This window comes from Macaca fascicularis, chromosome 7, assembly GCF_037993035.2.
Source record: "Macaca fascicularis isolate 582-1 chromosome 7, T2T-MFA8v1.1".
Classification (NCBI taxonomy): Eukaryota; Metazoa; Chordata; class Mammalia; order Primates; family Cercopithecidae; genus Macaca; species Macaca fascicularis.
Genome location: NC_088381.1, coordinates 117,758,415 through 117,782,842, shown reverse-complemented (window position 1 = coordinate 117,782,842; position 24,428 = coordinate 117,758,415). Strand labels below are relative to the sequence as shown.

Genomic DNA, 24,428 nt, shown 5'->3' with positions numbered 1-24,428 from the left:
CAGAAGGTTGATTTCACCAAGCTGTTGATAGGGAAATGAAACAAGCTTTAAATATGTACTGTGTGTCCATCTGTACTCTCCATGATAAATAATCCCCTTTTTACTGTTCCTTTATGTGAACTTCTGTCCTGTCAATGATGTCTTTTATCTTTATTTTTCTTGAATAAAATTATTACTGAGGGACTCTGGAAGAACTGATTGTGATTTTCCTTTAGGGATTTAAAGATATCCCTACGTGTAGGTTACTGTTTAATCAAATCAGTATAGTTCATTCTTAAAACTACTGAGTTAAGGAGGAGCAGATTGTTTATTCTAGGAAGTTATTCTGCCTAAGTATATAAGTACATAAAATGAGAATTTCAGTTAATTCTCATTTTATTGAACTATAAGATCTGGAGAAGAACTCTTCTTAGTTATGAAAATGTTAGCATTTTAATAATGAATTTATGTGTTTCTTTTTTTTTTCCAGCCTTTGTCAAAGAGTGGATTTTTTTTTTTTAAAGGTGGTTTTAGATTAACTTACATAAAATTTGTTTTGTAGTTAAGTCCTTTTTTCTTTTTTCTTTCTTTTTTTTTTTTTTTTTGATGGAGTCTTACTCAGTCGCCAGGCTGGAGTGCAGTGGCATGGTCTTGGCTCACTACAACCTCAGTCTCCTGGGTTCAAGTGATTCTCCTGCCTCAACTTCCCAAGTAGCTGAGATTACAGGCATGTGCCATCATGCCTGGCTAATTTTTGTATTTTTAGTAGAGATGGGGTTTCACCATGTTGGCCAGGCTGGTCTTGAACTCCTGGCCTCGTGATCCACCCGCCTTGGACTCCCAAAGTGCTGGAATTACAGGTGTGAGCCACCATGCCCAGACTGTATTTGAGTGTTGAAGAAAGCATTCTTTCTTACTGGTCTTGACTAAGGGGTCTTTTATATTAAAAAATTAGAAACAATTGTAAGATATTTTAGAGGCTACAGAGTAGTCTTGTTACCAGTCCATGACATACTTAAATATTTGTACAAAAAGACGGTACATGTAATCTAAAAGAATCGGTATTGCCAAGTAAATTGTATTTGGGTTTGACATGCTGATATTATTTTAATTGTTAATAAGAAAAAGAATCTTATGTCCAGGGATAGGAGGAAGGGGATTTAATAAAGAGAGAGAGTTATTACATTGGATTGAAATAGGTTAATCAAAAGCTTAGAGACGATACCAGGAAAATTCTCTTTGGGTTATATTAGTAAAGTTTGTAGGAATAAGCTGGGCACATTGGCAGGGCACTTGTAATCCTAGCTGCTTGGGAGGCTAAGGTGGGAGGATTGCTTGAGTCCAGGAGTTTGAGCCCTGCCTGGGCAATAGAGCGAGACTCTGTCCTTTGTTTTTTTTTTGTTTTGTTTTGTTTTGTTTTTGAGACAGAGTCTCGCTCTGTTGCACAGGCTAGAGTGCAATGGCGCCATCTCGGCTCACTGCAATCTCCGCCTCCTGAGTTCAAGCGATTCTTCTGCCTCAGCCTCCTGAGTAGCTGGGATTACAGGCATATGCCAGCATGCCCAGCTAATTTTTGTATTTTTAGTAGAAATGGGGTTTCACCATATTGGCCAGGCTAGTCTTGAACTCCTGACCTCAAGTGATCCACCCACCTCGGCCTCCCAGAGTGTTGGGATTACAGGCCTGAGCCACTGCTCCCGGCAAAGACTCTCTCTCTTAAAAAGAAAAAAGAAAAGAAAAAAAAAAGGAAGAATTAGTAGGGGTAACTGGATATAAGGTAGTGGACTAATTTACAGGATACCATAAGCCATAAGCTCATGGTCCATAGTTGATATATATTGGAAGCAGAAGATTAGTGGAAACCATTATTTAATTTTGAACATAAATGAAGCACACAAAAGGGAAATTTGGCATACTTAGAAGTGTCATCAAAGAGACTTAAAAAAAAAAAAAGGGACCGGGCGTGGTGGCACACGCCTGTAATCCTAACAATTTGGGAGGCTGAGGCGAACAGCTTGCCTGAGCTCAGGAGTTCGAGACCAGCCTGGGCAACATGGTGAAACCCCATCTCTATTAAAATACAGAAAATTAGCCGGGTGTGGTAGTGGGTGCCTGTAGTCCCAACTACTTAGGAGGCTGAGGCAGGAGGATTGCTTGAACCCAGGAGGCAGAAGTTGCAGTGAGCCGAGATTGTGCCACTGTACTCCAGCCTGGGTGACAAAGTGAGACTCCGTCTCCAAAAATAAATAAATAAATAAAAATACATAAATAAAGGTTGGTGGGCGCAGTGGCTCACGCCTGTAATCCCAGCACTTTAGGAGGCTGAGGTGGGCAGATCACAAGGTCAGAAGTTGGAGCTTCAGCCTGAGCAACATGGTAAAACCCCGTCTCTACTGAAAATATAAAAATTAGCCAGGCGTGGTGGCACACACATGTCATTTCAGCTACTCGGGAGGCTGAGGCAGGAGAATTGCGTGAACTTGGGAGGCGGAGGTTGCAGTGAGCTGAGATTGTGCCACTGCATTCCAGCCTAGGTGACAGAGCGAGACACTGTCTCAAAATAAAATAAAGGTGGTGGCTTTGAGTGAGGTCATTAGGACAACAACAAGGGATTTAGCAGTGGTATAAAGCAACAAAACAAATTTTGCTATAGGCCTGTCATTCTCTACTTAAAAGTTGAAAATAAAGACCTGGCTCAGTGGCTTACCCTTGTAATCCCAGCACTTTGAGAGGCCGAGGCAGGAGGATTGCTTGTGCCCAGGAGTTTGAGATTAGCCTGGGCAACATAGTGAGACCCTGTCTGTGCAAATAATGAAAAAATTAGCTGGGGATAGTGGCATGTGCCTGTGGTCCCAATCCTTAGGAGGCTGATGCAGGAGGATCACCTGAGCCAGGGAAGTCAAGGCTGCAGTGAGCCATGATCACACCACTGGGTTCCAGTTTGGGTGACAGAGCAAGACCCTGTCTTAAAAAAATGCAAATAAAACATCGTTTTGGAGTTAGCAGTGTTTATAATGTTTTCCCTCTTTTGTTTCTTTTACTTTATGACTATACTATTATTTACAATGTTTTAGATATTCCTGATGATAATGAAAAGAAGCTTATTTATAAACCAATACCAAATGGTTAGGAATTCACTTTTACTAAATGAATGCCTTTTTCTTTCTCTTACTAGTGCCGAAAACATTTGAAGAGTCGGAGATTAGTCAGTGCAAAACAGCTTGGTGTGGATAGAATTGTAGATTTTCAGTTTGGAAGTGATGAAGCTGCTTATCATTTAATCATTGAGCTCTATGATAGGGTAAGTTAAATTTGTGGGATTTGGTGAAGGAAAATTCATTATTAATCATTTTGCAATAGTGCTATATAACATGAGTGGGGAACATTTTTTTCTGTGTCAAAGGCTATTACTACTCTGGGAAATGGGTGCCACACAAATAAAATAAAATTTTCCGGTAATAACCTTCATTTTATCTGTAGGTCTGAGTTTAGGCAGACTTTAGCCATTTAGAAATAGCCTTGTGAAAATGTAGGAGATGAAGATCTGAGAAGTAAAGTATTTGGTACTTGACATTTCAGGACTAATACCATGCAACCAGAAAATAGTCAAATACAGTCATGCACTGATGCGCTGTATGTATAATGATATTTCAGTCAACAACAGACTGCGTGTAAACGTTGGTCCCGTAAGATGCTAATGGATCTAATATACTCTTACTGCTTAGTGACATCTTGATCCTGACCCTGTGTAGGCCTAGGCTGGTATGTGTGTTTGTGTGTTAGTTTTTAACAAAAATATTAAAAGTAAAAACAAAACAAAATTTGAATGGAAAAAAGCTTATAGAATAAAGATATAAAGAAAATATTGTACAGCTGTACGATACGTGTTTTAAGCTAAGTGTTACTACAAGAGTCAAAAAGTTAGAAAGTTTAAAGTTTATAAAGTAAAAAAGTTCCAGTAAGCTAAGGTTAATTTATTATTGAAGAAAGAAAAACATCTTAAAAACAAATTTGGCTGAGCACAGTGGCTCAGGCCGGTCGCACTGGCTCACACTTGTAATCTAGCATTTTGGGAGGCTGAGGAGGGAGGATCACCTGAGGTCAGGAGTTCAAGACCAGCCTGGCCAACATGGCAAAACCCCGTCTCTACTGAAAAATACAAAAATTAGCCGGGCGTGGTGGCGGGTGCCTATAATCCCAGCTACTTGGGAGGCTGAGGCAGGAGAATCACTTGAACCTGGGAGGCGGAGGTTCCAGTGAGCTAAGATTGCGCCACTGTGCTCCAGCCTGGGCTACAGAGCAAGACTTGGTCTCATAAATAAATTAACTAACTAACTAACTAACTTAATCTGGGCCAGGTGCGGTGGCTCACACCTGTAATCCCAGCACTTTGGGAGGCTGAGGCGAGTGGATCACCTGAGGTCAGGAGTTTGAGCCTAGCCTGCCCAACGTGGCAAAACCCCATCTCTACTGAAAATACAAAAATTAGCCTGGTGTGGTGGTGCGTGCCTGTAGTCCCAGCTACTCAGGAGGCTGAGGCAGGAGAATCACTTGAACCTGGGAGGCGGTGGTTGTAGTGAGCCGAGATCACGCCTTTGCACGTCAACCCAGGTGACAGAGTGAGATTCAGTCTCAAAAAACAAAAACAAAAACAATTTATATATAGAAATAAATACATAAATTTCATCTGGTCTGAAGTAAGCATAATTTTTTTAAAAATTAAAAAATTTTAAAAAAAGCAAATTTAGTGTAGACCAAGTGTGCAGTATTTATCAAGTCTATAGTAGTATACAGTAATGTCCCAGGCCTTCATATTCACTCACCATCACTCACCCAGAGCAGTTTTCAGTCCTGCAAGCTGCATTCATGGTAAGTGCCCTGTACAGGTGTTCCATTTTTAATCTTTTATACCAGGGGTCTTCAACCCCTGTGCCGCAGACTGGAAACGGTCTGTGGAACTGGACCATGGAACCGGGCCAGATGGCAGGAGGTGAGCAGTAGGCAAGTGAGCATTACTTGCCTGAGCTCTGCCTCCTGTCGGATCAGTGGTGGCATTAGATTCTTATAGGAGCGTGAACCCTATTGTGAACTGTGCATGCAAGGAATCTAGGTTGCGTGCTTCTTGTGAGAATCTGATTCCTGATGATCTGAGGTGAAACGATTTCATCCGGAAACCATACCCCTGCACCCTCCATCCATGGAAAAATCATCTTCCATGAAACTGGTCCCGGGTGCCAAAGGTTGGGGACTGCTGTTTTTGTTTGTTTGTTTGTTGGTTTTGTTTTTTTTTTTTTTGAACCAGAGTCTCACTCTGTCGCCCAGGCTGCAGTGCAAGGGCATGATCTCAGCTCACTGCAACCTCCGCCTCCTGGGTTCAAGCAATTCTTGTGCTTCTGCCTCCCGAGTAGCTGGGATTACTGGCATGTACTACCATGCCCAGCTAATTTTTGTATTTTTAGTAGAGACGGGGTTTCACCATGTTGGCCAGACTGTTCTCAAACTCCTGACCTCAGGTGATCTGCTCGCCTCGGCCTCCCAAAGTGCTGGGATCACAGGTGTGAGTCACTGCGCCTGGCCTGGAACTGCTGTTGCAATACTATATTTTTACTGTACTTTTTGTGTATTTAGATATGCTTAGATACACAAATACTTGGCATTGTGTTACAATTGACTACAGTATTCAGTAACATGCTATACAGATTCCTAGCCTAGGAGCAATAGGTTATATTATATCCTTGGTGGATGTAGTAGGCTATACCGTCTAGGTTTGTGTAAGTATATTCTGTTATGTTCACACAACATGGAAGTTGCCTAAATGCATTTCTCGGAATGTATCCCCATTGTTAAGCAATGCATGACTGTACTGTTCATTTTTGGGTCTACCTTCTTTTATGCAATATTTTTTATTTTTTATTTTTTTGAGACAGAGTCTCGCTCTGTTGGCCAGGCTGGAATTCAGTGACATGATCAGGGCTTACTGCAAACTCGGCCTCCTGGGCTCAAGTGACCCTCTTGCCTTAGCCTTCCATGTAGCTGGTACCACAGATGTGCACCACCACGCCTGGCCAATTTTTTGATTTTTTGTAGAGACGGACTCTCACTTTGTTGCCCAGGCTGATCTTGGACCTCTGGCTCAAACGATCTTCCCACCTAAACCTCCTAAAGTGTTGGGATTACGGGGGTGAGCCACCGCACCTGACTCTTTTATTCAATATATAATGTCTGTGAGATTCATTGATGTTGAGAATTCCCTTAGCTCCACATCCTTAGCAACCTTTGATAGGATCTCTTAGAGGTCTTTTATCTAATCTGATTATGAGCCCTTTGCTGATTATTTGTGTTGTAAATGTCCTTTTCTACTCTGAGTTTTTATTCTTCTTTTCTTTTCTTTTTTTTTTTTTTTTAACTCTTTTTGAGAATAAGTCTCGCTCTGTCACCAGGCTAGAATGCAGTGGTGCGATCTCGGCTCACTGCAACCTCCGCCTCCTGGGTTCAAGTGATTCTCCTGCCTCAGCCTCCCGAGTAGCTGGGATTACAGGCGCCTGCCACCACGCCCAGCTAGTTTTTGTACTCTTAATAAGACGGTTTCACCATGTTGGCCAGGCTGGTCTTGAACTCCTGACCTCAGGTAATCTGCCCGCCTTGGCCTCCCAAAGTGCTGGGATTACAGGCATGAGCCACTGCACCTGGCCTGGTACTATTTTTTCAACACTTAGTAATTTCTAGTTATCTATCTCTCTAATCAAGGTAAATGGTGGCTACATTTACTGAAGCCACTTATGTTGCAATCTGTCATTTCAGATAAATTTGGGATTACTCCCACTGTATTCTATGACTATGTTGTAAGCAGTTGTAAGGCATTTTTGACTATTTTTGTGGATGCTTCTTTGTATTTTAATTACACCTGTAGAGTAACTCTTATCTTCACTGTAATAAATTTGGAAGGTGATATTCTTTCATTAGCTTTATTTTCATTATGTTCCCCCTTCTTTTTTATTGAAAAGGTTATCTAGCAGTATTAAATTTTAAAGTCTTTAATTCTAAATTTTTAAGAAGTAATTTCATTTTAACCTACATATGCCTTCCATTTTCTAGAATACAACTTTTTTGTGTGTCTTGCTATGTTTTACCTAACATTATTTATATTTTCCTTTTTTTTTTTTTAACATAGTTTCCATTAGGTAACCTCTTTTTACTGTTTTGTTGTGTTGATCTATCATAATTAAATTTCCCTAATTTTTACATCTAGGCTGTTTGGGTTTTTTTTTTTTTTTAAACTGTTGTAAATAAATTTCAGTGATCATCCTTAAGCATATTGCCTTTGGTTTTACTGGAGTGTTGGAGTTACTTCATTGGGCTACATTACCAAATGTGGAAATACGTGGGCAAAGGGTATAACTAACTGTATTGCTCTTGCCACGTAACTACTACTATTAAAAGACAAATTGCAAGTGAAAGGATAATATGTTCCTTGCCTGGCTGGCTTCTGAAATTGACCACATTTTCTTTCTCAATTTTTTTTTTTTTTTTTTTAAGACAGAGTTTCGCTCGTTTCCCAGGCTGGAGTGCAATGGCGGAATCTCAGCTCACTGCAATCCCCGCCTCCCAGGTTTAAGCGATTCTCCTGCCTCAGCCTCCTGAGTAGCTGGGATTACAGTCATGTGCCACCACACCTGGCTAATTTTGTATTTTCAGTAGAGACAGGGTTTCTCCATGTTGGTCAAGCTGGTTTTGAACTCCCAACCTCAGGTGATCCTCCCGCCTCAGCCTCCCAAAGTGCTGGGTTACAGGTGTGAGCCACCATGCCTGGCTTCTTTCTCAATTTTTAAGTAGTTTCAAAAATGATTTGATTTGTTTTTTTCTGTTTTGTTTGTTTTGTTATTTCCTTTTTTTTTTTTTTTTTTTTGGAGACAGAGTTTGCTCTTGCTGCCCAAGCTGGAATGCAATGGTGCGATCTTGGCTCACTACAACCTTCATCTCCCAGGTTCAAGTGATTCTCCTGCCTCAGCCTCCCAAGTAGCTGGGATTACAGGCACCTGCCACCACACCCAGCTAACTTTTGTATTTTTAGTAGAGATGGAATTTCACCATGTTGGCCAGGCTGGTCTCAAAGTCCTGACTTCAAGTGATCTGCCCCCCTTGGCCTTCCACAGTGCTGGGGTTACAGGTGTGAGCCACCGTGCCCAGCCTCAAAAATGATTTGAAAGAGCACTAAATTATATTTTATTCTATTGCAGGGGAACATTGTTCTTACAGATTATGAGTACGTAATTTTAAATATTCTAAGGTTTCGAACTGATGAGGCAGATGATGTTAAATTTGCTGTTCGTGAACGCTATCCACTTGATCATGCTAGAGCTGCTGAACCTTTGCTTACTTTGGAAAGGTAAAGTGTTTTGTTTTTAAACCCTTTTCATATTGTATTAAAATGTGCTGGGCAACATAATGAGACTCTGTCTCTTAAAAAAAAGGTAAAATGGGTCATATGTCAGAACATGAAATAAAATATTTTGTTTTACTTAGATAATGTAACTCAATTTAGACTATTTGAACTACGTAAATATGCATGTAAGCAATTAAGCCTTATTTGGGAGAGGCAAATGTATGTCTTTAGGTGCTGTTTTTTTTTTTGAGACGGAGTCTTGCCTTGTTGCTCAGGCTGGAGTGCAGTGGCATGATCTCAGCTCACTGCAACCTCTGCATCCCAGGTTCAAGTGATTCTGCTGCCTCAGCCTCCCAAGTAGCTGGGACTACAGGTACGCGCCACCATGTGCAATTAATTTTTGTATTTTTAGTAGAGATAGGGTTTCACCATGTTAGCCAGGCTGGTCTTGATCTCCTGACCTCAGGCAATCTGCCTGCCTCGGCCTCCCAAAGTGCTGGGATTATAGGCATGAGCCACCACGCTCAGTTGTCTTTAGTTTTTTTAGAGGTGGTGTCTCACTCCTCCTTCCCTGAGGCTACAGTGCAGTTGGCGTGATCATAGCTCACTGCAGTCTTGAACTCCTGGGCTCAAGCAATCCTCCTGCCTCAGCCTCCCAAGTAGGTGGGACTACAGGAGCACACCACAATGCCTGACTAATTTAAAAATGTTTTTTGTAGAGATGGGGTCTTGCTTTGTTGCCCAGACTGATCTCAAACTTGTGGCTTTAGCAATCCTTCCACTTCAGCCTTCTAAAGTGTTGGAGTTACAGGCATGAGTGATCGGGCCCAGCCAATGTCCTTCTTTTTCATTTTAATTTTTTTTAATTTTAAATTTTAAATTAAAAAATATGGAACACTTAAATTTCCTGTCATCCTTGTGCAGGGGTCGTGCTAATCTCTGTATCGTTCTAATTTTAGTATATATGCTGCTGAAGCAAGCCCAATGTGTTTTTTAGCTAAGTTTTGGGTTACTTCAAATGGTTATGATTTCTTGGTAAATTGGGGAGACTTACTAGCTACTCTGTGAGAAGACAGATGGATGTGCAGAGGACAAAGGGAGATAAATTCTGGTTTACATAAGAAAAAGGGAAGTAAGGTGAGGTAAAGTGATGATTGTACCTGTATTCATCACTTATTTTGTATTTCAGCTGTATTCCTGCTAGCTGGAAGGCCCTGCTGACTGATATTCTACAGCAGTCGTTCTTAAAGTTTAACATACATCATTTCTTTGTTCCTTCTTTACTCCCGCTGCTTCACTTAACTAGCCTACATTACATAAATAAATAAAGTTGGTCAGGCGCGGTGGCTCACGCCTGTAATCCCAGCACTTTGGGAGGCCGACGTGGGTGGATCATGAGGTCAGGAGATCGAGACCATCCTGGCTAACATGATGAAACCCCGTCTGTACTAAAAATACAAAAAATTAGCCAGGTATGGTGGCGTGCGCCTGTAGTCCTAGCTACTCAGGAGGCCAATGCAGGAGAATGGCGTGAACCTGGGAGGCGGAGCTTGCAGTGAGCCGAAATCGCACCACTGCACTCCAGCCTGGGAGACAGAGGGAGACACCGTCACAAAAACAAAAACAGAAGCAAACAAAAAAGGTTATTAGATACTTAATTAGGTAAAGCCATTTTGAATATTAAGATATGGCATGAAAATTTACAAACTTTTAACTTTTATAGAAAAATGTCAGTTTTATGTCATTTATATGTGGGCACATTGCTGATGAACAATATGTCTTGGTCAAAAAAATACTGGCTGCTTTTAGAAAACTGCTGTTCAAGAACCTGGTAATCTTGGATAAATTACTTTTATGATCCATTTTCTCACAACAGAAGAACAAATTCCTGTTACATTTCAGATTATTGTAAAGATCAGGTGAACTGGTAAGATGAAAGTAGTGTGAATATGAAGATTGCTATAAGGTTTATTTAATATATGATAGTAAGAGACATGTCAATTTTGTTTCACAGCTTGACTGAAATAGTAGCCAGCGCACCTAAGGGTGAACTGCTGAAGAGAGTGCTTAACCCATTGCTTCGTGAGTATTCCTGCGAATAGCAGTGAACTGTTTGCAAGACAGTGTGGTGTTCAGGAATGTATTGAAATCTTTTATGCTTTTATTAGAAAATTTGAACAAAAAGCTTAAAGTGATTCTGGAGTAAGTAGGAGTTTATTGTCAAATAAAGAGAAGTTAAACCACATGAAGTCTGAGCTTTATCTATTAGATTTTATTTCAAAGCAACACAGATTGTGTTATCTGGTACTTCAGTGCTAATGGTAGTATTCTAAGACATCAGATTTTTTCATTGTGAGTCTTTGATTTAATAACCACTTAGCTTAGCTTTTTTTTTTTTTTTTTTTTAATTGGTGGGCTTCAGGGCATCCCAGCATCTGACAGGTCCTTTTGATCCCAATAAGCATTTTTGATCCCAATATACTTTATACTTAAGAAGATCATCACTTAGCCCTATATTAAGGAATCTAGAGAAGACATAGAGGGAGGCAGGTACCATTGATTACTGAGCACTAGAGAGTTACTCTTCCTCTCTTATGAAATTGGAATGCATTCAAAAGTTATCTTTAGAACTTTCCAACTGTTAGTATAGCATGTATAAAATTTGTGTGTTTCATTTAAGCCAATGTCTCCCTGGCAAATGCAGATTTCTTTTTTAATTTAATTTTTTTTTATTTTAGAGGTAGGGTCTCATTATGTTGCCCAGGCTGGTCTCAAACTCCTGAGCTCAAGCAGTCCACCCACCTCGGCCACTCAGTTGCTGGGATTATAGGTGTGAGCCCCCACACTTGGCCTTCCCCTGGCAAATTTCTGTAATGTTTGAAATCAGATATTACAGGTTGAACATTCCTAATGTGAAAATCTTAAGCCTAAAATTATTATTTTTTTTGAGACAGAGTCTCTCTCTGTCACCAGGCTGGAGTGCAGTGGTGCAATCTCGGCTCACGGCAACCTCTGCCTCCCGGGTTCAAGCAATTCTCCTGCCTCAGCGTCCCGAGTAGCCGGGACTACAGGCGTGCGCCACTACGCTCAACTAATTTTTTTTGTATTTTTAGTAGAAACAGGGTTTCACCATGTTGGCCAGCATGGTCTCAATCTCTTGACCTCATGATCCACCTGCCTTGGCCTCCCAAAGTGCTGGGATTACAGGCGTGAGCCACCATGCCTGGCCTGAAGTCTGAAACTTTTTGAGCACAGACATGATGCCACAGGTGGAAAATTCCACACTGACCCTATGTGACAGCTATACAGAATTATTTAAAATATTGTATAAAATCACCTCCAGGCTATATTGTGTAAAGTTATAAATGAACTTTGTGTTTAGACTTGGGTTGCATCCCCAAGATATCTCATTATGTATATGCAGATATTCCAAAATGTGAAAAAATCTGAAATCTGGAACACTTCTATCCCAACACATCACATAAGGGATACTCAACTTATATGTCCTCTAACTGTTCACTTTTTTTTCAAAGGAGTTTTGGCATTTGGCATTTCAAAAGATCTTTTGCATTTCCCAAGTGTCTCACTCTGTTGCCCAGGCTGAAGTGCAGTGCCACAAACACTGCTCACTGCAGCTTCAACCTCCCAGGCTCAGGCCATCCTCCTGCCTCAGCCCCCCAAGTAGATGGGATTACAGGGATGCACTCCTGGCTAATTTTTCTATTTGGTAGAGACAGAGTTTTGCCATGTTGTCCAGGTTGGTCTCGAACTCCTGAACTCAAGCAATCTGCCCGCCTCAGCCTCCCAAAGTGCTGGGATTACAGGCGTGAGCAACTGCGCCCAGCCTGCATTTCCTTATAAAATTTAGAGTTGACTTGTTACTTTCTACGAAAAAAGCCTCGTAGGATTTTGATAAGGATTACGTTATTACTATTATTTGAGACAATCTCATTCTGTTGCCCAGGCTGGAGTGCAGTGGCATGATCTCAGCTCACTGCAACCTCCACCTCCTGGGTTCAAGTGATTGTCTTGCCTCACCCTCCCATGTAGCTGGGATTACAAGTGTGCGCCACCACACCCACTAAGTTTTGTATTTTTAGTGGAGATGAGGTTTCACCTTCTTGGCCAGGCTGGTCTTAATTACAGCTGTGAGCCACTGCCTGGCCTGGTAAGGATTACACTAAGTCTATGGATCAGTTTGGGGAGAATTGCCATTTTAACTACATTGAGTCTTCTATGAAGAGAGAATGTCTGACTGTTTATTTAGATCTTTAATTTCTCTCAGTTAGATTTATTCCTAAACATTCTATTCTTTTTGATGCTATTCTCAGTGGAATTGTTTTCTTAATTTCATTTTTGCATAGAAATACTATTGATTTCTATATATTGGTTTTTGTATCCTACAAACCTGATAAACTTGTTTATTCATTCTAGTAGGTTTTTTTTTTTGGGGGGTTCCTTAGGATTTTTTAACATACGGGATCATGTCATCTGTGAATAAGGATGCTTTACTTCTTCCTTTAGAATCTGAATGCTATTAATTAATTTGCCTTATTGTGCTAGCTATAGCCTCCAGTACAATGTTGAATAGCAGTGTGAGACTGAATATTCTTTCCTTGTTCCTGATCTTAGGGGGATAATATTCAGTCCTTCACCAATAATTATCATGTTAGCTATAGGTTTTTCATAGGTGTCCTTATAAGGTTGAGAATGCTCCTCTATTCCTAGTTTATTGAGAGTTTTTATTAGGAATTAGTGTTGAATTTTGTCAAATGCTTTTTCTGCATCTACTGAAATGATATATGGCCTTTTTCCTTTATTTATTAATATAGGATATTAACCAATTTTTGGTTGCTAAACCAACCTTGCATTCTGGGGATAAGTCCTCATTGTGGTTGAAGCCCATTAAATTCCTATAACTTGCACTGACTTTTGTAAGTTAATTGTAGTCTCAAATTTCTTTAAGGACTAGAACTGTCATTTCTTTTTTTGGAGGGGGGGCGGGAGGGGCGGGGAATGGAATTTCACTCTTGTTGCCCAGGCTGCAGTGCAATGGCGTGATCTTGGCTCACCACAACCTCCGCCTCCCAGGTTCAAACGATTCTCCTGCCTCAGCCTCCCTAGTAGCTGGGATTATAGGCATGCGCCACCACACCCGGCTAATTTATTATATTCTTAGTAGAAACGGGGTTTCTCCATGTTGGTCAGGCTGCTCTCGAGCTCCTGACCTCAGGTGATCCTCCTGCCTCAGCCTCCCAAAGTGCTGGGATTATAGGCGTGAGCCACCACACCCAGTCTGAGAACTAGAATTGTCATTACTAAATAACACTTCAAAATAAATAAACTTATTGTTGTTTTCGCTGGCTACTGTTATTGAGTGGATCATTGATATTGGGATATAAATTTGTGCTATATTTTGAATGTTAAATTTTAGGCTGGGTCATGGTGGCTCACACCTGTCATCTCAGCACTTTGGGAGGTCAGGGTGGGTGGATCACCTGAGGTTAGGAGTTTGAGACCAGCTTGGACAACATGGTGAAACCCCGTCCCTACTAAAAATACAAAAATTAGCTGGGCGTGGTGGTAGGTGCCTGTGATCCCAGCTACTCGGGAGGCTGAGGCGGAAGGTGGGAGGCGGAGGTTGCAGTGAGCCAAGATTGTACCATTGCACTCCAGCCTGGGTGATGGGTAAAACTCCATCTCAAAAAACAAAAACAAAAAGAAACAATTTATGGGAAAATACTAAAAGTAATATCCTCTGCATTTATAGCCTATGGACCAGCTCTCATTGAACACTGTCTTATAGAAAATGGATTCTCGGGTAATGTCAAAGTGGATGAAAAACTTGAAACTAAAGGTATGTCTGCATGGTACATTTTCATTTATTTCGTTTTTTTTTTTAACGATTTTTTGTGGGAAAAATTTTTTATGGGAAAGTAATAAGGGAGCAGGTGGTTCTAGAATGAAAAACATTTGACCAAGCACAGTGGCTCATGCCTGCAATCCCAGCACTTTGGGAGGCTAAGACAGGATAATCACTTAAGCCTGGGTGTTTCAGGCTGCAGTGGGTGGTCACTGCACCGCTGCACTCCAGCCTGAGCAACAGAGTGAGACCCCAATCTCAAAAAAAACCCCACAAAAACAAATATCACCACCCTCAAAAAAAAAAAAAATTGAATGAGATTTTAGTGAATGTTTTAGTTTTGGCAGTATATGAAATCAGTGCAGCCATAAAATGACAACAGGTGCTGGTGGTGATGTTTTGTTTTTGTTTTTATAAAATGACTCTGATGTTTGTGTGGAGCAAAAGCATGTGAAAATGTTCAGGATAACTCTGGAAAATACTAGTAATGATTTCCTATTATTACTGTCTGTGTAACCCTTCACAGATTAAAATACGAAGCTATAGTAATTAAAACTGTAAGTTTTTGAAGAAGGAATGGCATAAAGAATCCAAAAATAGTTGGAAATAATTTGGGAATTTAGTTTATGAACAAAGTTCCTTTCAGGTCATGGAGGGAAGGGTGGATGATTCAATAAAAGCTGCTTGGACAATAGTCTGGTCAAAACGTAACCATATACCCACATCTACTGATTACAAACATGAAATCACTATCTCTAATTTTCTTGAACACTACATTATTTCATAAGCACTTTCCTGTTTTTCTGCATAGTTGTTTAGCCATGATTGATTGACTTAATTGGCACTCCTTTATTCTTTTTTCCCCCACCATTAGATATTGAAAAAGTACTTGTTTCTCTGCAGAAAGCGGAAGACTATATGAAAACAACATCCAACTTCAGTGGGAAGGTAGCACCATGTATACTTACTATATATTGTGATTTATTTGGGTTTTCAGAAATTAAATGTTCATTAAAGGATCATTATATATAAATTTTATTTTAATTTGGAAGATTGTTACCTGTAATATACTTATTCCAGGATTTGTTTTGTTTTGTTTTGTTTTGTTTTGTTTTTTGAGACGGAGTCTGGCTCTGTAGCCCAGACTGGAGTGCAGTGGCCGGATCTCAGCTCACTGCAAGCTCCGCCTCCCGGGTTTACGCCATTCTCCTGCCTCAGCCTCCCGAGTAGCTGGGACTACAGGCTCCCGCCACCTCGCCTGGCTAGTTTTTTTTTGTATTTTTTTAGTAGAGACAGGGTTTCACCGTGTTAGCCAGGATGGTCTCGATCTCCTGACCTCTTGATCCGCCCGTCTCGGCCTCCCAAAGTGCTGGGATTACAGGCTTGAGCCACTGTGCCCTTGTTTTGTTTTGTTTTGAAACGGAGTCTCGCTGTGTCGCCCAGGCTGGAGTGCAGTGGCGTGATCTCGGCTCATTGCAAGCTCCGCCTCCCGGGTTCACGCCGTTTTCCTGCCTCAGCCTCCCGAGTAGCTGGGACTACAGGCGCCCGCCACCACGCCTGGCTAATTTTTTTTTTTTTTTGTATTTTTAGTAGAGACGGGGTTTCACCATGTTAGCCAGGATGGTCTCGATCTCCTGACCTTGTGACCCACCCACCTCAACCTCCCAAAGTGCTAGGATTACAGGCGTGAGCCACCGCGCCCGGCCAGGATGTTTGTTTTGTTTTGTTTTGTTTTTTGAGACAGTCTTGCTCTGTTACCCAGGCTGGAGTGCAGTGGCACGATCTTGGCTCATTGCAACCTCTACCTCCCTGGTTGAAGTGATTCTCCTGTCTCAGCCTCCCGAGGAGCTGGGACTATAGGCACGTGCCACCATGCCTGGCCAGTTTTTATATTTTCAGTAGAGATGGGGTATCACCATGTTGGCCAGGCTGGTCTCGAACTCCTGACCTCAAGTGATCTGCCCACCTCAGCCTCCCAAAGTGCTGGGATCATAGACATGGGCCACTGCACCCGACCCAGGATAGTGTTTTAAAAATTTCTGTTGGTTTGTAAGTTTTTTTCTGTTCCCTTTTATAGAAAGTACAATGACAGGTTAGTATTGGCTCTTCAGAAAAGTTGAGGAACTTACAATTATTTCTTTAGTTGTTTTAGATAGAGAAGCACATTTTCATTTGTCAGCCCTTTTCAAAAATGTTGTGATTTACAGTTCCCAGCCATTAAGCATTTTCTGAATTACCTTGGAGCTTATGATTGTTTTTCTTCCCTTTTCAAAGTATAACTCTATTTATAGAAAATTAAAATTAATACCAGTCATAGAAAGTAAACCTTTGGGCTAGGTGCAAATTAATATCAGTCACAGAAACTAAATCTTTGGGCCAGGTGCAGTGGCTCACACCTGTGATCCCAGCACTTTTGGAGGCCAAGGTGGGCGGATCACTTGAGACCAAGAGTTCAAGACCACCCTGGCCATCATGGCAAAACCTGTGTCTCTACTAAAAATACAAAAATTAGCCAGGTATGGTGGTGCACACCTGTAATCCTAGCTCCTTGGGAGGCTGAGGCATGAGAATCGCTTGAACCAGGAGGCAGAGGTTGCAGTGAGCCAAGAATACACCACTGCACTCGAGCCTGGGTGACGGAGCGAGTGAGATTCTGTATTGAAAAATAAAAAGAAAGAAAGAAAGTAAATCTTTGTTAATTATGAATAGGAATGATTTTAATACTGGATTTTTGTAGGGATATATCATTCAGAAAAGAGAAATAAAACCAAGCTTGGAAGCAGATAAACCAGTTGAAGACATACTCACGTAAGCATATAGGCATGGGTCGATTTGCTTTGGATGTTTGTTAATGTTCTTGATTGTGATATAATAAATTTGTTTTACAGGTACGAGGAATTTCATCCTTTCCTGTTTTCTCAACATTCACAATGTCCATATATAGAATTTGAATCATTTGACAAGGTGGGTTTTCCATTCTGTTTCTTTACCAGTTAGTTAGCATGATATGAGCTGTTAATATCAACTTGCTTCTATTGAGGAATTGAAACTATACTTGCTTTACATTCACTATGAATCTGGGCATTAAAGATCAGTGTAGTCACAGATACAGCTGTTGGAAATAATTGTTGCCACTTTATTTTAGGATGAAGGACCAGAGATTTGAACTTCGTTTGATTCTTGATACTGTTTAGCCAAATAATACATTTACTGGAAATCTGTTCAAGTTCTTTGAGTGGTGGTATGAAACACAATGGAATCTAAAATTCTGTGTATGCAGCTGGGCATGCTGGATCATGCCTATAATCTCAGCATTTTGGGAGGCCAAGGCAGGCAGATCACTTGAGGTCAGGAGTTCAAGACCAGACTGGCCAACACAGTGAAACCCTGTCTCAACGAAAAACTACAAAAATTAGTAGTATGTGGTGGGGTGTGCCTGTAGTCCCAGCTATTTGAGAGGCTGAGGCAGGAGAATCACTTGAACCTGGAAGGTGGAAGTTGCAGTGAGCCGAGATCGCGCCACTGCAATCCAGGCTAGGCAACAGAGCAAGACTCTGTCTCAAAAAAAAAGTAAAATAAAATTCTGTGAATGCAAGTTCAAGTAGAGATCGTGCTTTTTTTTTCAACTAGTTGTTTGTCTGTTTTTTTAATAAGGCCGTGGATGAATTTTATTCCAAGATAGAAGGCCAGAAAATTGACTTAAAAGCTTTACAACAGGTATGTATTATTAAAAACACATATTAAACCAGGTAATCTTTAGTGGTTTGATGGGTAGATGATATAGGAAAGGGTAGCCTTTCAGAAAGAGTGTAAGAAGTAGTATAGGAACTCTCTGACCTGCCTCTTTATTTGTGATAGAGGTTTATGAAGAAGGTCCATGGGGGATTTTATTGTTGAAAAGTATGTCCTCATTTGTTTCATGAGTGTTTCAGATATTATGTAAAAAAAGGAAAATACAGTGGGAAGGTGAGGCCTGTTCTTTACACCTTAATGTGGTTTGCTCAGAACAACCCAAAGCTTCTCAAAACATTGCTGTTAAGGAGATACTGTTCTAGGGAGATTTTAAATAGGCCAGAGGAGGAGATATTGTTTATCATTATATTGTTTCTTTTTTAAATGGACTTTAAAGCTAGGTCTTAATATGTTTTCTGTGTATCATGACTCCAAAAGAAGTGACGTACAGTATTTTCCCAGCATATTTAATCATGTTTTTAGAGCATTTGCTGCAGAACAGTTTCATAAATTGTTAATAGTCACTCTTGATTTGAAGGGGATTTGATTTTTTCAAAAGTAGTCTTAAAATATGTGTGCAAAAATTTCAAATTATTTGAGGCTGGGCGTGGTGGCGCACACCTGTAAATTCCAACACTTTGGCAGGCCGAGGCGGGCAGATCACTTGAGATCAGGAGTTCGAGAACAGCCTGGCCAACATGGTGAAACCCCGTCTCTACTGGAAATACGAAAATTAGCGGGGTGTGGTATGGGTGTCTGTAGTCCAGCTACTCAGGAGCCTAAGGCACGAGAATTGTTTGACCCTGGGAGGCGGAGGTTGCAATGAGCTGAGACCGTGCTACTGCACTCCAGCCTGGGCGACAGAGTGATACTCTGTCTTAAAGAAAAAAAAAAAATCAAATTGTTTGAATCCCTGTACTACTTCTCCTTCAGTTTTAAAAAATTAGTTGATCATAAGCCGGGCGCGGTGGCTCACGCTTGTAATCCCAGCACTTTGGAAGGCCGGGGTGGGTGGATCACCTGAGGTTAGGAGTTAGAGACCAACTTACCAACATGCAGAAACCCCGTCTCCGCTAAAAATACAGAAAAATTAGGCAGGCATGGTGGTGCATTCCTGTAATCTCAGCTACTCGAAAGGCTGAGGCAGGAGAATTGCTTGAACCTGGGTGGCGGAGGTTGCCGTGAGCTGAGATCGCGCCATTGCACTCCAGCCTGGGCAACAAGAGCGAAACTCCGTCTCAAAAGAGAAAAAAAAAGTTAGTTAATCATAGCACAGTTTCAAAGCAGGTAGGCCAGTCAGATGAATTATATACATCATGTAATTACCACATGGTGTCAGCACTTTGGCTAGTAAACTGAACCCCATGTTTTTATGGGTGTCTTAATAGTCACCATCCTTACTATGTAAATTTTAAAAAATATTTCGTCTAGCATTTAAATACTTCATCTAGCATTTAAATACTCATTAATTGATGATTTTTTTTTTTTTTTGAGACAGAGTCTTGCTCTGTCGCCCAGGCTGCAGTGCAGTGGCCGGATCTCGGCTCACTGCAAGCTCCGCCTCCCAGATTTACGCCATTCTCCTGCCTCAGCCTCCTGAGTAGCTGGGACTACAGGCGCCCGCCACCTTGCCTGGCTAGTTTTTTTGTATTTTTTTTAGTAGAGACGGGGTTCCACTGTGTTAGGCAGGATGGTCTCGATCTCCTGACCTCGTGATCCGCCCATCTCGGCCTCCCAAAGTGCTGGGATTACAGGCTTTAGCCACCGCTCCTGGCCTAATTGATGATATTACTAGTGTTAGAAATTTTGCCCCCAAATTGATAACCTTGAAATGTAGATTATATATGATAAAATGCCATATAGAAGGTCAAATAACTACCATGAGCCTTTGTCTTACTAATTTACGGGAAAAAGCTTCTGTAAAATACTGGAAATAGTTCTGAGAAAATCAAAAGCAGCAAAAAATAAAAGTTATTTAGTAGTTTATGCTCTTTAAGAATTCATTCCCTGCCAGGTGCTGTGGCTCAGGCCTGTAATCCCAGCACTCTGGGAGGCCGAGGTGGAAGGATTGAGCTCAGACGTTCAAGAGCAGCCTGGGCAACATAGCAGGACCTTGTCTCTGTTATTTAAAAAAAAATAAAGAATTTGTTCTCCAAAACTTTACTTTTGTGCCATAGGAAAAAATGTCTTGATTTCTGCCTGTTTGAATAATGCCAAGGGTATTAAGGGCGTATCTTATATACACAGTAACCTGTAATCAAAGTACCTTTCTATATAGGGACTGGGAGTTAGGGAGACAGGAGAAGTAATTTTGGGGCATGGAACTCGTTGTAGTGGGATCGGCCGAGGGTGGTAGACTATGGGAACTTTAGCCAGCTAGATAACAGCATAGATGGGGTCAGGATAGTGAGTGTTGGGAAGTAAAAGAGGAGTGTCATGAGGTAGGAGAAATCTAATTTTTAAAAAATCTGTTTTGCCAATAAAAGGAAAAACAAGCATTGAAGAAATTAGATAATGTTCGAAAGGATCACGAAAACAGATTGGAAGCTCTTCAGCAGGCTCAGGTATTATGTTTGGCTTTCTCAGTGCTTTTTCAAAAATGTTAACTTTAACTGACAATGTAGTAAATGTGTGTGGTTTGTTTCTTAAGGAAATAGACAAACTGAAAGGAGAGCTCATAGAAATGAACCTACAAATAGTTGACAGAGCCATTCAGGTAGTTCGAAGTGCTTTAGCTAACCAGATAGATTGGACAGAAATTGGGTTAATTGTGAAAGAAGCCCAGGCTCAAGGAGACCCTGTTGCAAGTGCAATCAAAGAATTAAAACTACAAACAAATCATGTTACAATGCTGCTAAGGTAAGTTTGACTCCTGGTCAAGCAGTTAATGCTTGTCTTTATTTTGTTAATTGTTCACTGTATTAAACATTTTTTCTTCATATTTTCAAATTCTCAGAGAAAGGGAAAAAACTAATTTAGATTAAATAATGAAACTTTCAGTACTGTAAACCATTTATAATTTTTTCAAAGAAGAAAATTGAAAATAAAGTGATGTCATTGACATTAGTGAAATACTATTGAATATTTTTAATAGAAATCCATACTTGTTATCAGAGGAGGAAGATGATGATGTTGATGGTGACGTCAATGTTGAAAAAAATGAAACTGAACCACCAAAAGGAAAAAAGAAAAAACAAAAGAATAAACAGCTGCAGAAGCCTCAGAAAAATAAGCCCTTACTTGTAGATGTTGATCTCAGCTTGTCAGCATATGCCAATGCCAAAAAGTAAGTCATTTAACTTTAAATTTTAGGCCAAGTATTATCTGCAGCAAATTAAGGATGTTAAAAAAACTTTTACATTTCACCTGTATATGCATACTTTTTTTGGGTAAAAATACTTTTTTAAACTTAGTTTTGTCAATTATACAGTTTGTTCTGATTTGTTCTGTATAATTTGAGAATTTGTAAAGTTAGAACTAAGTAGAAAACTAAAGAATAAATATTTTACTTAAAATTTAAGAGAAATGTGCTTTTCTAGGTATTATGATCACAAGAGATATGCTGCTAAGAAGACACAAAAAACAGTTGAAGCTGCTGAGAAGGTACTGAGTATTTCTTAGAGTGAATGTTAGTTGGTTTTGCCTGCTTAATTTAATGGACAATATTGTTTCTTCTGTTTAAATGAGATTTTCTAATTCAGAAGTATATTTAAAATTTAACTTTGCTTTAAATGTATGTATTTCCAGTATTTTTCCCCCCACGCCTGCTCCTCCCCCATTCTTCATCTCAGTAAATAGCACCTTCATTTTTCTGTTCACTCAGGTTAAAAACGTTTGTGATATCCTGGACTCGTTTCCCATAAATCATGCAATCCATCAGTAAATCATTTTGGTTCTTCCTTTAAAGTATAGCCAGAATCTAGCTACTGCTCATTATTTCTACTGGTCAGTCCCCTATCATCTCTTTGTTCACATGGACTATGATAGTAGTGTCTTATTGGGTCTCTCTCCTTCTCCTCTTTTCCCACTACAATCTGTTCTCCACATAACCACCATTGTGATCCCCCTTTTTTTTTTTGAGATGGAGTTTCACTCTTATTGCTCAGGCTGGAGTGCAATGGCTTGATCTCAGCTCACTGCAACTTCTGCCTCCCAGGTTCAAGCGATTCTCCCACCTCAGCCTCCTGAGTAGCTGGGTGCCCGCCACCACGCCCAGCTGCTTTTTGTAATTTTAGTAGAGACGGGGTTTCGCCATGTTGGTCAGGCTGGTCTCAAACTGCTGGCCTCAGGTGATCTGACCGCTTCGGGCCTTGACCCTTGGTCTCCCAAAATGCTGGGATTACAGGTGTGAGCCACCACACATAGGCCCGTTGTGATCCTTTCAACTGGATGTGATGGTTCACGCTTGTAATCCCAGCACTTTGAAAGGCCGAGGCCGGTGAATCACTTGAAGCCAGGAGTTTGAGACCATCCTGGCCAACATGGTGAGACCCCCATATGTATTGAAAATACAAAAATTAGCCCAACATGATGGCGGGTACCTGTAATCCCAGCTACTCAGGCGGCTGAGGTGGAAGAATCAAATGAACCCAGGAGGTGGAGGTTACAGTGAGCTGAGATCATGCCATTGCACTCTAGTCTGGGTGACAGAGCGAGACTCTGTCCCAAAAAATATATTAAAATAAATAAATCAAAAGTGAAGTCCTTTTTCTCTGGACAAAATCTTCCAGTTGCTCCCTGTCTTAATGCAATTCAGAGCCCTTCTCCTATCCTTCAAGAACAGGAGACCTGCTCCCCTCTGACCTCATCACCTGCATTCGTCCTCTCATATACTCTTTCTGGCTACACCGGGATCTTAGCTGTTCATAAAATAACGGCACATGCTCCACTCTCAGGGTCTTTGCCCTTGCTGTTCTCTCTACCTGGAATTTTCAGTTTGACGTCTCTCTTCATTTACATATCTACTTAAATGAAATTTAATCAGAGAATCCTTCCTTGACCACTCATTGCTAACAATAGTACCACCCTGAATCTCTGTCTTTATTTTGCCATATTTTTTTCTTGAAAAACACTCCCCCCAGCCCAACATATATTTATTTTTTCTGGATTCCCTCTAGAATATAGATTGCACGAAAGTAGAATCTTTGTGTGGTTCGTTGCTGCATCCCAATCCCTGGAATATTCCCTGGTACAGAATAGGCACTTTAATAGCTGTTAAATGAGTGGCCTTCATGACTTGGCCCTCTTTCTACTGCTTCAACCTCATTTCTTGACATCTTTCCCTTGATTACTGCTTGCTGGTCCTTTTATAATACCCTTTTTCCTATTCTCTGCCTGATAACCCCATTAGTCATTGAGGATTCAGCTTAAATGTCATTTCCTCAGAGATACCTTCTTTGACCATAATCCAATATAAATCGGGTTTCCTTGTTACACTCGTATAGCATCTTTAGAAGCACTTACCATTATATGTTTATTTAAAGGATTATATGATTAATAGTTGTCTCTTCTAGACCTAGTGGGGTGGGAGTGGGGGCTTTGTCCATCTTGTTCACTCTTGTATCTCTAACGGCATCTAGCCTAGAACCTAGCACATGATAGGTACTCAGTATCTAGAAAATGGCAATGTATTTATTAATTTGTAGGTCTTGGGCAAATATTTTCATATAGTAATTCTTTGGTTTGGATTATTTTAATACTTAAGGCAAAAATATTTTCATTTATTACTTTCAAATATGCATATTTGTGTGTGTGTGTGTATGTGTGTGTGTAGATTGTGCCATTTTGTGACATTTAAAAAATTTCTTGCCCCGTTATTTACTTTGGTGTTATTTAAATAAATTCTTAGCAAATTATTTTTAAAACTCTTTTCTATAAATAGGCATTCAAATCAGCAGAAAAGAAAACAAAGCAAACATTAAAAGAAGTTCAGACTGTTACTTCTATTCAAAAAGCAAGAAAAGTGTATTGGTAAGTGTTCTGTCTCTTTCAAATTTAGTTTTTGTTTTTATTAAAATTATCCGTGCACATTGTTTAGAAAAGTCAAACAGTTCTACAAAGCTTGTTACAAAACCAGTAGCTCTGCAATTTTTTGTTGGTTTGTTTGAGACAGGGTCTCTGTCACCCAGGGTGGAATACAGTGGCGTGAACATGGCTCACTGTAGCTTTGACCTCCTGGGCTCAAGCAGTTCTCCCACCTCAGCCTCCCAAGTAGCTGAGACTACAGGCACATGGCACCGTGCCCAGCTAATGTTTAAATTTTCTGTAGAGGCAGGGTCTCAGTTTGTTGCCCAGGCTGGTCTCACACTTCTAAGCTCAAGAGATTCTCCTGTCTCAGCCTCAGTGCTGGATGACAGGCATACGTTTCTGCACTCAGCTAGCTCTCTAGTTCCTCACCTTTACTCCTATTGCCTGCTCTCTGAAGGAAACTACTTTTAGCTCTTTTAGTTGATTGTTTTGATATTTGCCTTT

General features: G+C 40.6%; 1 protein-coding gene and 1 pseudogene across 10 annotated transcripts in view; one reads left to right on the top strand and one right to left on the bottom strand.

Moving 5' to 3' along the window:
- The window catches only part of NEMF (nuclear export mediator factor), a 70,298-nt gene that overhangs the window by 3,426 nt on the left and 42,444 nt on the right, over positions 1-24,428 (top strand). For 4 of the 10 annotated variants that reach the window (XM_045396373.3, XM_005561197.5, XM_073997344.1 and 1 more), the window contains 13 exons: positions 3,155-3,280; positions 8,217-8,365; positions 10,377-10,444; positions 14,133-14,219; positions 15,100-15,173; positions 16,963-17,033; positions 17,114-17,189; positions 17,880-17,942; positions 20,444-20,521; positions 20,608-20,816; positions 21,052-21,243; positions 21,497-21,560; positions 23,839-23,927. In XM_045396373.3, coding sequence (XP_045252308.1) covers positions 3,155-3,280; positions 8,217-8,365; positions 10,377-10,444; positions 14,133-14,219; positions 15,100-15,173; positions 16,963-17,033; positions 17,114-17,189; positions 17,880-17,942; positions 20,444-20,521; positions 20,608-20,816; positions 21,052-21,243; positions 21,497-21,560; positions 23,839-23,927 — 1,346 coding nt within the window. The remainder of the gene's footprint in view (positions 1-3,154; positions 3,281-8,216; positions 8,366-10,376; positions 10,445-14,132; positions 14,220-15,099; positions 15,174-16,962; positions 17,034-17,113; positions 17,190-17,879; positions 17,943-20,443; positions 20,522-20,607; positions 20,817-21,051; positions 21,244-21,496; positions 21,561-23,838; positions 23,928-24,428) is intronic. The other 6 variants (XM_045396374.3, XM_073997340.1, XM_073997342.1 and 3 more) reach the window with 5 other exon arrangements.
- On the bottom strand, positions 9,246-9,341 carry LOC123574765 (U6 spliceosomal RNA; annotated as a pseudogene).